Source organism: Apus apus, chromosome 1 (assembly GCF_020740795.1).
Source record: "Apus apus isolate bApuApu2 chromosome 1, bApuApu2.pri.cur, whole genome shotgun sequence".
Taxonomy (NCBI): domain Eukaryota; kingdom Metazoa; phylum Chordata; class Aves; order Apodiformes; family Apodidae; genus Apus; species Apus apus.
This window is the reverse complement of record NC_067282.1, coordinates 175,846,471-175,865,148: the sequence shown is the minus strand read 5'-3', so window position 1 is coordinate 175,865,148 and position 18,678 is coordinate 175,846,471. Positions and strand designations below refer to the sequence as shown.

At 41.0% G+C, this 18,678-nt stretch overlaps 1 protein-coding gene across 1 annotated transcript in view; it reads left to right on the top strand.

The window, feature by feature from the left end:
* The window catches only part of PDZRN4 (PDZ domain containing ring finger 4), a 244,046-nt gene that overhangs the window by 210,296 nt on the left and 15,072 nt on the right, over positions 1-18,678 (top strand). Inside the window, exons 6-7 of the mRNA XM_051608902.1 lie at positions 14,294-14,392; positions 16,627-16,689. Of these exons, the coding sequence (XP_051464862.1) occupies positions 14,294-14,392; positions 16,627-16,689 (162 nt within the window). The remainder of the gene's footprint in view (positions 1-14,293; positions 14,393-16,626; positions 16,690-18,678) is intronic.

Sequence of the window (18,678 nt, the reverse complement as noted above, 5' to 3'; positions counted from 1 at the left end):
ATAAACCTCTGGACTTTGCATGTCTCAGGTTTGTTGGCTAGAAAAAGGTGCTTGCTAGAGTTTAGAAAGAACTCTAAGCCATGAAGGAGCCCATTAATAAACTGTAGAGAGTTGAGAATCAGGTTTATGAACAGCTGCAGTGTATGTGTTTTTTGGAAGGAGAATAGCAATCTTCTGGGGACTTGAAGTTCCTATCTTACCAGAATCCTTATTTTCAACAGGTTTTCCACTACTCTTTGAAGTGTGTCAGATTTTAATGTTTTTATACAATAAGAGTCAGGAAGACTCCAGGCATTGGAGTCTTCTCCTGAGAAGGTCTGGGGTGTATCAAAAAGGACATTCATAGACAGAGAAGGATATATCTGACAGTCTCAAGTGCAGAAATTGGTTTCCAAGCACATAAAGCTTACGCAGTTGTTGCATCCCTTCCAGACCTTAATTTCCAACACAATGAGTGGTAAGAAGTCACCATAAAGTTTTTAGCACTGATGTCATATGCTAATATTGTCCCATTCCCCTCAGTAGATGTCAGCACTAATTTTTCCAAGTTCCTTTCAAGTACCATTATTGGAGGCAAGTCCAGAGACTGCAGAGAGAGCCTATTGCCAAGGGGCAAAGAAGTGGATGCTGATCATGTAGCTGATATAGTTGGCTGTGTTTTGTAGTGTATAGTCTACAGTGTCTCTGGACAACTCTTCCAGTGTTTGACTATCCTTATGGTAAGAAGCGCTTCCCTAAAAACCTAATTGGAATTTCCTGACTAGCAACTCATGTCTGTTGTCTTGTGTGGCTGTAACAGTGCACCTGGACCTCTCTGGACCTTTGCATTTGGTACTTGAAGGAAGCAATTTAGATCTCTGTATTAAGAAGATACTTCTCTTCAAAAGGCTAACCAAATGCAGTTTTCCCAGCCTTCCCTCACTGGAGATGTTCTCCAGTCCCCTTATTAGTTAATGGACTTCTAGCCAGATATGGAGTGCTGTATTCCTACCTTTGACATTTTATGTCAAAGCCAATTTTATTGTAAAACAGATTGGGGAAGAAACTCTGAAAAGCCACAAAACAAACAAACAAAAAAAAAGGAATGGTAAGGTTTGCGAGGTTTCTCCCTCTCCCACTTCTTAAATGGCCCAGACCGGTTGTTCCTTAGTTGTATCTCTTATTTTTTTTCAATGGTGAAAGTCAAAGAGTTTCAATATGGGGGTCAGGATAGGAGCTTGAATGCAAAGTCAGATTTTTTTTTTTCTTCAAATACATGTAATAATGAATATTTATTTTTTTTTTCAAAATGGTCAAAAAGCAAAGGACTTCTTTGGAATATAGAGGTTGTGAGCCAGTGTGACAGTTTAGTATATTCACATACACTGAACAATGGATCCAGTCTGCTTATCTCATTTTACCATAAGGTTCAGTTTCTGCCTTGTCTGTGCTATTCCCACCTACTTTGTTCAGTGAGAAGGAAGTGAGAATGCAGAATCTAAGATTAAGTGAAGAGGAAACCCTTTGCTGCATAGCATCAGCTAGCTAATTAAACTCTTCTCATGTGCTTGCAACTTCACACTTCTATTGGGTGAAAGACCAAAAGTGAGGACCAAAGCTGACTGCTGAGACGTACTACATATAAGCAGTTCATCATGGGTCTCTCTGCTTGGAAAGCAAGAATTCATGGTTTTCTAAAGTGCCGAACATACCAGAAGAGGTGTTGGGTCTCAAGCAGTTGGAAACATATATGCATGTATAACAGAGGAAAATATATGTATGTAGTTAAGTACTTCTAATAAATTAGCATTCATACTGCATCAGGAAAAAAGAACAGATATAAAGAGAGTGAATAGGGACATGGAAGAGTTAGGGAGAAAAGTAAGACCATAGATTGTTTGAAATAACAAAGCTAGCTGAAGACATTTTGCTTTCCATTAAGTGTCATCATCCAGACAATGCGGGGAGGGAAATGGTTTTTAATTGCGTTTAGGGTACTTTATGTTTATTACTTCCTCTAAGGGCTGATTTTCTGATTTATCTTTTTGAGAGGGATCTGAAGATTTGGTATTGTGCTTGCTAGCCAAGGGGGAAAAATCAGGTTTGAGTGGATATTTTTTACTTCCTGGAGGATACGCTGTCAGCTGTTGGGTCTTTTGCAGCCAGGAAGCCTGTAATCTGTAAAAGGATTTCTTTTTCCATCCTCAGCTTCCTTATGAGATACACTCACTGTGAACTCCACCATGTGTGTTTAAGCTCAAGGCTTAAAATATCCTTTAAAAGTAAGTCAGAAAGGCCACACCAAGCCTACAAGGCCTATAGAATTAAAAGTTGTGTTTATCTCATCCCCGTATCCTTAGACCCTTCCTCCCACTGCAACACTAAATTTGTTCATTGCACAATGATCAAAGGTTTCTCACATTCCTAGTCCAGTTCCATCGTTCACCCAGCCCAACCCATTTCCCCATCTGTTCCCTGACTGCTACCCCCTCCTCCCCCCCACCCATCCTCACCTCAGTTGGGACTCTCAGCTGACACTTGGGTGTCTTTCTTCTCCCACTCACAGCCATCAGACTGTTACTGATCATCACACATCACACTGTTGAATATGCATGGACAGGCTTGCTGTGCCTTAAGTTACTCCATTGTTTGATTTCCTACAGACAAATATAGTGTACACCAAAAATTTTCTCTCTGGAACTGCAGGGATAGAATGAATTCCCATATCCAATGGAGCTTCTTTATTATCAAAGATTTCATCAGCTAGAGGGCCAAATTCTGCTCCCACAGTTGCAAGATTATATTTTATTAATGTATGCCTATATGTCAGCGTATTAATTGTGGTGGTTCCTTCCTTCCTTTCCTTCCTTTCCTTCCTTTCCTTCCTTTCCTTCCTTTCCTTCCTTTCCTTCCTTTCCTTCCTTTCCGTCCTTTCTTTTTAAACCCGGTATCATTGATAGCAGCATCCTGCTGTCCCGGAGCATTCTTTGTCTGGACACAAAGCAGCATGTGGCTCTAAGTGGAGCTATAAAGCAGGCATCAGCAGGAAGGTGATGTTGTTTTAAAATTTTTCTCATTCTATGTTGTATTTGCTTTTGAATTATGCATTTGAGAAATGTTTGCTAATATTTTTCCTTTCTGCTTTGATGTAAACAAATCTTGTGTCAGAGATTCTTAAATCTAAAGCAGACTTTAAAAAACGAGGATTAAATGAGACTTTAACCTATAAGGTAGAGCCCCTGCCCCTTGGACAGAGCATTGTTTTTCCCCACCATGTGGAATGGAGATAAACCACTGTTTCTTTGTGGAAAGCTACCAACCAAATCCATTCTGGCAAATCTGACACCCAATGTGATTTGTCCTTTTCGATGCTGTTTATGAGAACTCAGGACAGTATTCTGTCAAAATTGATAAGTGGGAAGACAGTGGGGAATGCAATTTTATTTGTAACAGCACAGCTGCCAGCAGTTCCAGCTTGTTTACGTCTAGGCTGGCTCTGTCTTGCTCCATAGCATTTCTATTTCCATCCAAATAGCCCCCAAGTATGTTGTGGATGTGCCTGGCTATGTAAAATCTGCATAACAGAGCATAGTAGGAATATTAGAGTGGGGGAAAAATAACTTGTTTTTTTAGGATATTTTCACAACTCAAGAATGTCAGTTGCTTTAAAAGTGAAATCTTGAACTCTACCAAACCTCCGTAGGCTTTTACTGTGTGGGTTCTAAAACTGAACTATATATAATCTGCTAAAATCCTGAGATGCCTGTTACCTTCCATGGTGAAGGTACCAGAAGAGTTACAAGCTTTGCTTTTCTGGTGGAAGCATTCTTTTTCCAATGGAAGTGCCCAGTGTTTGTAAATTAGATCTGCTACAAGCAGTTAAATACAAGTTTACTCCTTGTGAAAAGAATGCAGTAAGACCCTGCAGTGACCTGTGAAGGGGAGGGCAGTTTCATTGAACTTCTGCTACATAGCCCACAATTAGCCTGTGTTTCACCGACATTAGCCTGTTTCCTGGAAAATCCTTTTGACAAGAGAGCTTAACTCTTGATGGTATTAGGATAGTTCTCAGGTCTAGGAAGCCTTTGTTTGCCTGAGGTATTACTTGTCTTCAGTCTGACAGTCTCAAAATCCCAGGTGGTTTTGATCATTTTTTTATGAGTACACTTAAGAAAGCTGCAGTAATAGGCATTTCCTCTATATAGTCTGTCCTCTGAGATGTTTCTTTACAGTAGCCTAGCCTAAACATATAATTATCATGGATGTAAAGTGAGAGAAGGGTTTTATGTTTGACTGATCTAGCTTATGGCAGAGGAACTTTTCTAGCAAACTGATAATTCTTGTTTCCTTTTGCCATGTCTCTTTTTAGAGTTATTAATAAATAATTAGTCTTCAAAATGGTTTGTCATTAAAAGGTAGAGTCCAGAGATGGCTCTAAATGTTTCTGGTTCTGTGAACTGTGGGGTCATCTGACACTTTTGATTTCTCATAAGTGTATGTTCTACCAGTGTGTTTTCAAGTCTTGCAATCATGCTCTTAAATTAATTGTTTGGTGATTGCCACTGGAGACTCTGCAGCGTATGCCTGCCTGGCATGCACTTAGACACATGTATATACACACTGTATGTACATATATATTCATATACATCAATTTATGCACACATACTGCCTTCCCTCTGCACACACAGACACAAGTAAGCAAATATTTAACACCCACCCCAAGCCTGAAAAAAAAAATCTACCTTAAAATGAAATGACTTCGTTAAATGTATATTGAAGGCACCACAGACTCTCTTAATCCAAACAGAGATAAGTATCCCATAGGAAAAAAGTAATTCATTATATTTAAAAGAGATTGTTGCAATGATTCCTACTGATACTAGGATTTACATATCTTTTTTCTGAGTTTCCTCAAACTACTTCTGGCCATTTGTTAAAGGCATCACTGCTAAACAAAGCCCAGCTAAGAGAGTTAGAAACAAGATTTGGGTAAGGTGAAATATGATACTTGTTTGAAACACCAAGCGTCTGTTTGAAGTGTGTAATGTTACCCGCTGTACATGCCCTGATCGTTTTTGTGCATGACAGTCACAACTCCTACTACATGGTACAAATTCAGAGGTGAAATAAATGGTGTTATACAAGGAAGTCTAAAGAGCACCATTTATTCTGCTGATGCTGCTGTTTTGTTGCAGATCCAGGCTGCTGTTTCCTGTTTTACACCCACACTCATTTGCAACATATGCTTTTATGTAAAGTTTAATGCCATTCTCATAACTTCTGAGTTTTAGATTAATTTTTCTTTTTCATAGTTCCACTCTTAGCTCCGTGCCCTCCTAGAACTTAATTAAATTTAACTGTTCTGTAAGAAAAGGGAAGGGATAACTCTGATTCTGTTTGTTCTGTTTATTTTTATTTCATGAGCAGAATTATTTGCCAGTGATGAAGAGTGTGAGGCATTAGGAAGATTAAATATTATAGAAGGTAGCAATATATGTGACAGGTGGTTTGGCAGCCTGAAAAAGGTACACCCTTCCAGTCATGTGGAGGAAGAAACCAAGAAAGTGAAAGTGACTAGTGAGATGCTGCCAGGCTGTGTGGAGCTCTGCCTTATAATGGTCCAGTGCTTGCATCATTCTCTGTGAGGAGATAAGAACTGCAGAGCTGGGATTACTAAACATAATTATGAGATTGGGAGCAAGCTTTACTTGGTTTCCATAGTTTACATAAATCACTAGCAAGAAGCTGGTAAAATTGATCTGACTTCGCAGGACAGAAGGTGTGAAGAGCAGCCAAAATTCAGCTGTGTGTGTAAAGTGGAGGTTGATATCCCCGATGAAGATCATAGAATCATAGGAGTTGGAAGGGGCCTCTGAAGATCATCGAGCCCCTGCTGCAGCAAAAACACCTAGGGCAGATCACACAGGAACGCTTCCAGACAGATCTTGAAAGTCTCCAGAGAAGGAGACTCCACAACCTGTCTGGGCAGCCTGTTCCAGTGCTCCTTCACCCTAGCAGTAAAAAGTTTTTCCTCACATTGAAGTGGAACTTCCTGTGTTGTAACTTGGTGCCATTTCCCCTCATCCTATCACAAGGCACCACTGAAAAGAGACTGGCCTATTCTTGACATCCACCCTTCAGATATTTATAGACATTATTAAGGGTCCCCTCTCAGTCTTCTTTTCTCAAGACTAAGCAGCCCTAGGTCTCTCAGCCTTTCCTTATGAGACAGGTGTTCCAGTCCCTTAATCATCCTCATACCCCTCTTTTGTACTCTTGTCAGCATATCCCTGTTCCTCTTGAACTGGGAAGCCCAGAACTTGACACGATACTCCAGATATGGTTTTAGTAGGGCAGAGTAGCGGGGGAGGAGCACCTCCCTTGACCTGCTGGACACACTCTTCTTAATACATCCCGAGATACTATTGACTCTCTTGGCCACAAGGGCACATTGCTGACCTGTTGATAACCTGTTGTCTACCAGGTCCTTCTCCATGGGGCTGCTTTCTAGCAGGTCAACCCCTAATCTATGTTGTTGCATGGCATTTTTTCTCCACAGGTGCAGGACTCTACACTTACTCTTGTTGAACCTCATTAAGTTCATCTTTGCCCAGCTCTCCAGTCTGTCTATATCTTACTGAATGGTTGCACAACCTTCACGTGTATCAGCCAATCCTCCCAGCTTCCTATCATCAGCAAACTTGCTGAGGATACACTCCATCCCCTCATCCAGGTTATTGATGAAGATGTTGAATAAGACTGGGCCCAGTATTGACCCCTGGGGAACACCACTAATCACAGGTCTTCAACTGGACTCTGTACTATTGATCACAACCCTCTGGGCTCTATTGTTTAGCCAGTTCTCAATCCATCTCACTGTCCACTCTTCTAACTCACACTTCCTGAGCTTATCCACAAGTATGTTATGGGAGACAGTGTCAAAAGCCTTACGAAAATCGAGGAAGACAACATCCACTGTTCTCCCTGCACCTATCCATTCTGACACACCACCACAGAAGGCTATCAGGTTACTCAAATGTTATTTCCCCTTGCTGAATCCATGCTGGCTGCTGATGACCTTCTTCCATGTGCTTAGAGAAGACCTCCAGAATAAGCTGCTCCATCATCTTTCCAGGGATGAAGGTGAAACTGATCAGTCTGTAGTTACCTGGGTCCTGTTTCTTGCCCTTTTTGAAGACTGGAGTGACATTAGTTTTCAAGATGCAGACTCACAACGATAATGAAGAAAGAATCTTAATTTTCAGATGTTTGTAGTCCCTATGCACTTCTCTTTGATGGTTCAGAAGAGTGACTGTGGCTCAGATGGATGCGGATTATTTTTTTTCTGTATAACCAGTTCATTAAAATAAGTCAGAGCTGGATGTACTTTCTCAGTTAATTCTTCATTGAGCTATTCTGCAAGTACTCTGTACTTGGCCTTTTGTGCTTCATTCCTTCAGTTAATCATTCTATCAATTATGCCATTAGCAAGATGAACATTAAAACAGCTTCTCAGCTATTACTACAGGTAAAAAGGAAAAGCAAAAATAAGTGTTACTCCTCTTTTCTTATTTTCCTTTATTATTTTGGTTTTGTTTTCTCTTTTTCTTAAAATTTATTACAAATACTATGCTCCTCCACCTTGGATCATCAGATATTGGGTCAGCTCATTGCATTCAATAAGCTTTGATTTCTTCTGAACGTGCAATCAAAGCTACAACACAGAATAACTAGCCTGGCACAAGAAAGCAGCTTTAGAAGTGCTTGTGAAAGAAACTGTGGAAAACAAGGGCATAATCATAAGACCTGTGAGCTAAACCCTGGTGTATTTTAGCATTTGCAATCTCTTTGGTCATCCCAGATGTGAGGTAAATTGTGTAAAGCAGTTGGAGCTCTGCCTGATAATGGTTGAAAAGGGGTAGAATATGAAGGTGTTTCAGCTCACACCTGAGGTTGTTTCAGAGTAGGCACATGGCCACTTATTTAGTGATGGGCAGTAATTCACTAGTTGGTGGTAACTTCGTTGTTCTGGGTGGCTAGGAAGATAACATTTTATTTTGGTGTTGTTGGTTTTTTTCCTTGATGTTGCAGTAATAGTAACTTGCACCAATTCATAACCTCGATTTGGTCCAGGAGATACTAATAATCATCCTATGGTGCAGAAAAAATTCTGAACCTAGGGAGATCTCCATAGACTGCCTCTCTCTTAATCATTTTTCCTTATAATGCGTTATAATACTTTGGGCTTTACAGATGGAATTTGTCAGCCACCTTAGAGACTAGAGCCAAGCTACAGCTCTTTCATACTTTTTAGGATGAAGATAAAGCATATTGAATTGCACTGTTCATTTCACCACACAAGGACTTTTCCAGACTGGCAGCCTTTTATCCTTCTTCCGGTGAAGTAGGAATCCTTCTCCACAACACTGGAGTGGTTTCCTTTTCTAAAAGCCATGCATACTGTTGAGTATTGCTATGAGTAGTGTTGAGTACTCCTAATTTAAAACCTGGTAATTTCGTACTTGTAAATAGCAAAACTTCACTTCTCCTTTCTGTCCCCCCATTCAGGAGAGTAGTTCGAAGAGAAGAGGGAAAAAAGCAAAGTGTTTTGGTTTTCATACTGGACTATACTGATACATAACCAGCATGAAAAGCTGATGTTCTTTTCCTCTAAAGATGACAGAGTTAAATGAGACAAGGTAGATGCCAATTAATGCTAAGAAATTAAATAGTTGACTGTATCATAAACAAAATATCTATCTTACCATGTCACAAAAATAAAACCCTGAGCTATGAACCACGGGTTCTGCTACACTGGAGAGTACCACTCATTAAAATTAATTTGGTATTTGACTATGTCTCAAAGGTGAGATGATTTTCTCATCGTAATGAGGACTTAAATGTTAACTGAAACGATCACATGCTGTCTGTATAGGAGAAATACTGTTGTGTTTTGATTCCATTCTGTCCCTTCTCATGGTGTTACTGGAGTTCATGGGACCTATTACTCTGATATACTGTAGGGGTGAAGGGAACTCAATAGCTATTATGATTTTGATAGTCTCTCTTGGCCCTTTTAGTGGTGTGCAACAATTGCTATAAAGGCAGACAGGGAATGTTGGAAGAGTGTAGAGTATTTATAATATTTCTGCAGTATCTTTCAGACACTAATAGTTTATTCTTTTATGTCCTGCCACCCTTATGATGTTTGCATTGTTTTCTGCTTATAGATAAGGAAAACGAGTCACAAAATGCTATATGAGGTGACTGCAGCAAAGCAGTTACAGTTGGGCAGGGAACAGGGTCTTAAAGGCAGAAAACTTCTGGAAACCTGCTAAAAAATTGTCACATGAGGCAAGACCTTATTAATTTTAATTTTTTTTCCAAATCGTGATGATTTTGAGAAATTAAGGACATTTCTCTTCCTCAGTATAGAGCATCATCCAGGAAAGTGTATAAAATGTATGTCCAGTAATCTAAAATACACCCAGTTATTTTTCAGAAAAAATTGCATTTCTTGATCTTTCTTGATCTTCTTCTTTGGAGAACTTTATAGAGAAGGGATGATGGTTGGACTTAGTGATCCCAAGGGTCTTTTCCAACCTGAATAGTTCTATGATTCTTTGATTCTGTGATCTTTATTCTGAGTTTCAAAGCCACACAGTTGTCTCCAAACACTGAAAGTTGTTGTATGGGCTTTGAGAGTCTCCTGCTTTGCGAGGAGACTAGCTTGCTGTTCATTGAAACTAGTTTATGTTGAGCTCTAATTTCTTTGCCTTATTTCCCACCTTTACCAAATTTTCTTCAATCACACAGAACTGTGAAAAGACATAACAAAGGATCAGAGGATGAGACAGGGGAAGGACAACTAAGTAGGGGTAGTAATAGGTTATTTTGGTACTGCATAGCTGTATTTATGATCCATACATAGTGAAGTGGTTACTTTAGTAGATGGGGCTTCCTGCTTACCAGGCAGTAATTTCTTTACAAATTTCTATAGGTAAGTTAACAGGGTTATAAGGTGAGAGTAACAGGAAGGTGATGTGGGGGCAGTGTGGGCATGGGCACTTACTGAGAATGGAGAAGTTTGGGAGGAAATGGGAGAAAAGGCTGAGACAGCTGTTGGTTAACGTGGTTGAAGGGTCATTTAGAGAAAGAGTGAGCTGAAGAGAGCTTTGAAGATGAGGACAGAAAAATTGAGTTAGTGGAGAAGGGTGCCAGGGTGAGATGGTTCAAATGGAGACGAGAGAGACTGACAGACAGGGATGAGATGGGGGTAGAGCTCAGTCACAATCTAAATGTGTGAAACAAGGAGTAGCTTATCCTGACAGGAAGTGGTGGAAGGATTTCAAGGTGTGCATGGCTTAGTAGAGACCATTGGCAGAGTGTTCAGCAAAGAAAAATGGGTCAGAGCAAGCTTTCCATGTGTGCAGTTATTCCAGCACAGAGTTGTCAGATAACTCTTGTCAACGTGTTCTGGGTTAGGCAAGAAGAAATTCTGCCAACTTTCCTCTTAGGTTGTAATCTGTTTCCCAGTATGTGGAGGGAAAATGTGAAAAGTTCAGACCTCTTTTTGCCCCAGAAAGGCTGTTTAAGAACAATCACTGAAGGGTTCATGGTCTAACAGACCATCAGCTTTACCCTTTGTAATCTTCTAGCTTTTAGTAGAAAGACCCACTATAACTGCAAACTGATGTAAACTTCTACAAGGTCTCCTTTAGTAGCCCTTAACCTCTTTTCAGCAATTCTAGAAAGCCAACAGCCTAGTTGGTGACATTTATAATCTACTCCTCTACCACTTGACAGAAATGACAGTATTAACCTAGCCTTCCCTCTCCAGAGAGGTGACTGCACCTTGTTTGGTCTTATGATTCCTGAGGCTGACAGCCTGTAATCTGGTTTTCCATCACTGAAGCAAATGACAGCCTTTAACTGGGAGCCAGAGACTACAGCCCCTACTCCATCACTTTAGAAGATGACCAATATAACCAGTTTTCAGTCCTTCAGAAGCATGACCTACACCTCTTCATTGTCTTTTCTGTTTCTGAAAAACTGAGCTACCTTGAAAGTTTTCATCCCAGTCTTTCAAGGCAGGATAGTCCTTGTTGTAATTTCCATGTCTATCTTTCAAACAAATCATTTAAGTATTGTCTTCATTGTGGCAATGCACTGAATTATTGTTCTGCCCACAAAGGGAAAAGAGGGAGCAAGTCAAAGATATGGCATTTATTTCTGTCCTTTGGCAGCAGAATACTCTTCATGTTGAGAGGTGGCTGCCCCAGGGTGCTGAAAAGCAGGGGAGGCTGTCATCTCCCAAGCTCTCTCCTCAGTCCCTCTACTTCCACCATCTGTCTTTCAGCACACTTTGTGAATCTCCAAATATTGTTTCTTGCAGATTTTTAAAATGCTGAATTTTGAAGACTTAGGTTCAGTCACTACATGCACACACACAAAACCCAAAGAGAAAGAAAATACTTATGGTTGTGCGTTTGTTTGCATATGTGCATGTATGAAAAGGAATTTCAGAGAAGGAAATTACATTCTTGCAAACCCATGACTGCTGCCAAAATTAGTGTTTCTTCTGCTAAAGACCAGTTGGAAAAAAAACAACACTAAAAAGCATCTGACACTAAATCCGATGATGGTCCATGTACTCTAGGTCTTAATTGCTGATCTTCTATTGAAGTTGTTTCAGATGTGCTTGTTATGTAAAGATACAAAGTTATTTTATTATATTGCAAAGATGTTCTGTCAACCCTAATTTGTTTGAATGTGACCAGGGTGCATTCTATTTGCTGTAAAAAAGATGTCACGAGTATAGTTCTGCAGTTACCTGGAATGACTTTTAATGCAACGCAAGAGACCTCCTCATCCAGCTTCTCCCTCATGCTGAATAAGATACTACTTGAGTATATAGCTTAGACTGAAAAACATGAAATGTTTTTTGGGCCTTTAACACTTAAGTACCAGTATCTCAGTTGTACGTATCTATAGCTTCTAAGTGGTCACAGCCACATGCAGTCATGAGACCGCACCCCATACAACAGTCATTTAGGAAGGAGGTAGTCCCAAGAGTACTGAGTGGAGATCTCAGCTCTGAGCTCTGTTACTGAGCAAGAAAATGAAAGCTGAGGCGACTCCAGCACTGTGCACAGCCAGGGTTGATGCAGCCCAGTCAGAGGATAATAGTTGCTGACATTTGTCACCAGCTGTTTCCCAGAGACGGTTGTAGTGAGCTTTTTGGACTCCCAGGATGGAGCCTCTAGGGTCATTCTCGTTTTCCTTTGTTCTTTCGTGCCCTAAATGGTTACATTATACTGTTCATTGAGCCAGTGCATGGAATGGATTCTGTTTGTTTTCAGCCTGAAACACTTGTACAGCTTTTTAGTAACATTTTGAGACAAATCATCCACAAGAACTTCAAGGTCATTCCCAACCGAAGAAATTACGTTCAGAGCAGTCCTTGGGGCCCCTGTCCAGGCTCAGTTCGGGAAGACGGGAGGTTGTGCTGGCAGGACAATGAAAGTCAATGGATTTCAGCTTGTGCACAGCTCCTCATTTGCCTTGATTTAAAGGTCCCAGTCTCAGTCCTTTATGGTGTATTTAGGCTTCCTTATAGGCCTCCAAGGGACCACAAGCTTCTTTGTTCCTTAAAAGTATACCTTGTTGCTGTAATTGAAGCCATTTTGTTACTGTAATTTCTCCTAATATTACAGTTTTAGTCAAGTGCTCTTTCCCTCTGGAGGCATCAATAATTACACGGTTTGAATAGGCCTCCCTCCGGTACACATATTTTTGCTCCCAATGCCAAAATCAGGTCACTGCAATTCTCTTCCCTAATAAAACACAATCCTATGTTTCTTCTTTCAAACCCAATACTTATAACGTGGACTGGCAACTAATTCCACTTCTTACCACCCTCTTTAAAATCCCTGCCATATTTCAGAAAAACTAAAGAATGCTACAAGTTTCATGGTATTGTCTACATTTTCATGAAGACATTAAGTGTGCAAAGTCCAGGGAGAGGTTTATATGGTTTACACAGGTACTGAACCCTTGTAGATACTCGTTAGTGAGGGAGCAGAGGAGCGAGCCATAACAGTGCACTCTGTGAGGGATGTTCAGCTGAAATTAAAATGGCACAGGGTTCATTGACTAACCCATATGTGTGAACTGCAGGTTTTTCTGTAAGTTGTGGTATTTTGACACCTGGTCCCCACAGCTTGATCCATCTCAGTACTGAGTCCTCACTGCTGTGTGGCTGTGCCCGTTTATGGATTAATCTGCTCGAAATCTCTGGAGAGGGTGAGGAACAAGCTTTGTATCACAGACTGAGAACTGAAGCATGGGTTTATCTCACCTTTTTTTTGCACAGCCATGAGAAGCAGAAGCTGTTAAACCCCAAGTGTCACCTGCAGACTTCCTTTAAATAAAAATATCAAGTAATGTTTCCCATTTACAAACAAGCTAATACTCTGTGTTACTGAATTCATTGTGCTTTATTACAATTATTTGTTTCACAGCGTTCAAAACAAGTGCAGCTTTGCATTTTTGTGAATGATTCCTGCATGAAAGCCTAAAGATGCTTAACTCAGATGGGTGTATGTAGCAGTTATCACTGTGCCATCTGCCCTAAAACTTGCACTTTTCATGAGATACCACTACTGGGACATCTGGCAGCAAAAATATGTTTTCTGCATCATCTCACAATTGAGGAGGATGTCACGGCTGTTCAGCTCCACAGGAGATTCCTTGAAGCATCCTTCTGTTATCTAACAGCTTCTGCAATGAAGCAGTGGCACTACACTTCCCTAGCCAGGGAAGGAATTATGCTATTAATGTGTTTTTGCTTTATGGCTTGGATTGCTGTTAGAAGGAAGTGGCACTTGTGTGATGGATTGATTGATGTGTAGCCAGCCTGTCTTATATCCTATAAATCAATAGTTGGTGTGATAGGACTAAAATGACTATGTAATATACTGTAAGTCAGCTTCTGTTATCCAAAAGCAAAAAAACCTGCAAAATCGATGCATAGCCATATGAACTTCTCAAAGTTCAACATGTCTTGGTGAACTGTTCCTATATCGCTTGAACCTGCGATGTACTGGAGTTTCCTTCTTAATTCATGGAATATTTTACCTCTTAAAGATGCACTCAGAAAATTCTGTGTTGGGACTAGGCCGTATGAGTAGATCACTCAGTGTGAGGATGTCCTGCAGAATGAGTGTGTCAGCAGCTTGGTGCTCCCTTGTGCCTCATCATTTTTTCCACCCATGGCAAAAGCCACCATACAAGCCTGTGTCTTTTCTTGTAGGAGGTGGAGCTGTGCCGCGTCAGTAGCCAGGAGAAGCTGGGCCTGACTGTCTGTTACAGAACTGATGATGAGGAGGACACAGGGATCTATGTCAGTGAGGTAAGGACATAGCAATGGGGAGGAGCATGGGAGATACTCATGGTGGAGGGACTAAACATGTAAGAGCAAGTGCTCTGAGACTAGAGTGCAGAAATGTCAGCCATCAGCCATCACATGTCAGTTTCAATTTATTTAGGTTATTAATTTTAAATTCTGTTGCCCAAGTAGTGTAACTATTACTCATGAGCTTCTTTAATGTGAATGCTTTTAACTACATCATAGTTAGGGAAGTCCAAAGCAGTCTGAGCATGATCTGAATTTTGCAACAAGTCTGCCCTTATGAAGGAAATCAGGCAGAATATTTAAGGAGAACAGCACGTTCTCCATGCCCTTCTGGCATTCTCCCCCTGCCACAGCCTTGGTGATCATAACAGTGGATAATCATTATTTTATTATTTCTGGTTTTGTTACAGTTGTGGTACATAGACATACCACAGATGGATGGAGAGAGTAGCTTGGGAGAGGTATATGTCAGAAGGACTAATTTTTTTTTATTATTTTTTTTTTTTTCACCAGACAAAAAATAGAATCCCAGATACTGAGATGGGATGAACCCTCAGGTTTTCATTGGCTTCACCAGGAAAACATGACATCTAGCCTATATCACAGGGTGGTAGTGTTTCATAGGGTCAGTCCGCTATAATTCCTTGAACACTAGCTCCCTTTGAGCCTCCAGTCATCCAAAGAGGAGTGTTTTTCTGGATAAAGTGGAACTCTTGTGAGTCCACTGTCCTTGGTGAGTCCAAGCTCACTGGTGATTGTCCTGCATGAACTGTGTTCCAAAATTGTCCATTTTGTGACACCTTGAATCAAATATGGACATTCGGAGAAGGTTCTTCACTCAGAAGGTGGTTGGTCACTGGAACAGACTTCCCAGGGAAGTGGTCACAGCACCCACCAAGCCTGTCAGAGTTCAGGGACTGTCTGGATTATGCTATTAGTTACATGGTTTAGTTTTAGGTAGTACTGCAAGGAGCAGGGAGTTGGACTCAATTCTGCTTAGGGGTCCCTTCCAACTTGAATTATTCTGTGATTCTCAACAGAGTAAAGCTCATGGACAGAGAAGACTGGCAGAGCAAATTCTCCTGTTTATCAGTAAATGGCTATGAAGGCAAGACTGCACATTCACAGGCCAGCAGCAGTGTCAAAGCAGCTGAAAAGCACAGCCTTGGAACAAGAATGAGGCATTGATATAAATTTGTCCAAGAATAAGTCTTCCACTAGTTGTATAAGCACTGCTGTTAATGTGTGTTTGACCTTGTGAGAACAAAGAAAATGCAGAATCTCTTAATACGCTCCAGGATTATGTCTGAAACATGCTGGTTTTCCTGCATGGTAGAAATTTCTCAGATCTTTTGAAAAGAATGTAGTTATATTGTCCTTTGTACTTGATTAAGCACTTCAGAATATTTTTTTTTCTATGACAGTGCACCAGGAGAAAATAATATCTGATAGCTGCGAAGGATGTAACCTGCAAACCAAATGCTTGACTCAAAAAACAGCTTATGGCATGATGAGGCAAAATTAATGATTTAAGATACCCATCAAGTGAAAGGTGATAGATCGAATTGCCCTGCAATGAGCAATAGGTCATTGCTCAGGGATGAGCTATAGTGACTTTGATAAATGGTTAATGGAGCCCTAAACATCTATTTAAGTTAAACTAACTTAAAATTAACTGACTCAGACCAGGAGCAATATACAGTGCCTCTGAGTGATCTATACAATATAGGTCCTTTGGGTTTTTTGCTGTTTCCTCAGGAACTGCAGAATTCCAGAGAAAATAACAGTGATGACTGAGATAATCATTTAATTGTAAATATTTCCATGAAAGAAAAATAAACCCACCCTTTTCCCAAAGACAGTGCCGTTTGTATAGAGGTATCAACTGCTGCAGAAGCGCCTCAGTCCACAGTGAACTTCCAGATCAGAGGGACTCTGTCATTAATTCTTTGTGCTCTGACAGCCGAAGGTTAATGCCTGACAGTGGCATAGGGAAGTATTAATCTGAAAATCATATACTCCCAAGCCTTTCTGTCTTCTGGCTTTTATCTGAAACAAGCTTTTATGTTTTTTTTAAAGCACTGTTGAGCACATATGACTCTAAAGGAAACATCAGACTGTCTCTGTACAGAGTAAAAATGGTATTTTTTCAAATTGTGCAGTTGTGCAACTGTTATCATTTCCACCAAAAAATCTCTCCATGTTGAGTTACCGGATATTGTTCCTTGCAGGTTGATCCAAACAGCATTGCTGCCAGAGATGGCCGGATCCGTGAAGGAGACCGGATTTTGCAAGTATGTGACAATAGACTCTCCCTTAAACTCTTTCTTCAGACAAACATGCAGTGCTGTCTTCTCTGTGGACTGTTAATGAGGGAAGGTAGTTCTCTTTGTTACTGTGATCGATGAGAAAATCCATGTCTGTCTGTTTTTTAACACAATAGCCAGGAGCTAGAGTGCGTGTACGGAAAAATGAGAATGACAAACTCGTTCTGCCTTATGCCTTATGTCTCGTGTCTTTTTTTGCCATATTTATTAGCAAATCCCATTTCCAATATGTTCATCTCAGTGTCAGATTCTAAACAGTGATTCTGCAGACATATATATGGGTGTCAGAGACTTGCTGATCATTCACCAATTGCATAAATTTGGGTGAAACTCACTCATGCTGAGCATAGATGGTAAGAGTTTCATACAAAAAATGTGCTTTCTCGTGAATTTTGATTTTAACATGCTTGAGGAGGGGAATCATTAAGGCTGAAGCCCCTGAAGTAGTTCCTGATGTGACAAGTCACTTTTCTGTGACCAGTCCCATAATTGCCCTTCATTAATTTAGGACATGGGCTTTCAGTTTGTCACAAGATCAGCCTGTTCCTCCCCTGCAGTCTGTTAATTTCTTCAAGAAATGTCTTCGCTGAATCCCATACCTGTATCTCTTACCCTGATATGAGCTTTGGGAGTCTAGCTAACCCAACAGAGTCTACAAGCTGGCTTACCAAGGTGGCCTGTCTTTTGCAGAGGATATAGTGTTACGTTTTAATGTCAGGGCTCACAGAGAGGCTGCTGGTTTGTTCTCTATGTGGTTGGGAATGTGAAAACGTTCACAGGACAGATGGTGTTCCCTCCCCATGAAGATCAGATGGTGTGGTGTGAGGACAGTGAGCTCCTAGGTGGTACTTGAGTGATGGAACCACATCATGGTGTGCAGCTAGGAATGGAGAAGTCAGTGCATTGCCTTCTGTATTGTTCTATAAAATACCTGCTGAAGAAAGCAAACAGGAAATAACGATATTTTAAACTTTCAAAGATCAGAAAAAACCTAGTTTATTCAACTGAGTAGAAACAACTTTAATTCCTAATCTATGCATTTCAAAATAAGGAAATAGAATGTAGGTTCATTTTAATGGCTCAATGTCCAGATAGAAAACAGTGAGAAGTGGTGTCCCTCAGGGGTCCATACAGGGACCAGTGTTGTTTAATATCTTCATTAATAATATTGAGACTGCCATTGAGAGCACCCTCAAAAAGTTTGCTGATGACACCAAGCTGGATGATACGGTCAATATGCCAGAGGGACCGGATGCCATCCAGAGGGACCTGGACAAGCTGGAGAAGTGGGCCCAGGTGAACCTTACGAGGTTCAACAAGGCCAAATGCAGGGTCCTGCACCAGGGATAGGGGAACCAGAGATACCAATACAGGCTGTGGGAAGACATGCTGGAGAGCAGGCCTATGGAAAACAGACCTGGGAGTACAAGTGGATGAAAAGCTGGACATGAGCCACCAATGTGCAATTGCAGCCCAGAAGCGCAACTCCATCCTGGGCTGCATTAAAAGAAGTGTGGCCAGCAGATGGAGAGAGGTGATTCTGCCCCTCTACTCTGCCCTGGTGAGACCTCACCTGGAGTACTGTGTCCAGCTCTGGAGCCCACAACACAAGAAGGATGTGGACCTGTTGGAACATGTCCAGAGGAGGGCAAAGAAAATGATCAGAGGGCTGGAACACCTCTCTTACAAAGACAGGCTGAGGGAGTTGGGGTTGTTCAGCCTGAAGAAGAGAAGATGTCCAGGGGGACCCTTCCAATACCTGAAAGGAGCCTATAAGAAGGCTGGGGAAGACATGTTCACTAGGGTATGTAACGATAGGACAAGGGGTAATGGTTTCAAGCTAGAAGAGGGTAGATTTAGGTTGGACATGAGGAAAAAGTTCTTTAATATGAGGGTGGTGGGTCACTGAAACATGTTGCCTGAAGAGGTGGTGGGGGCCCCATCCTTGGAGACATT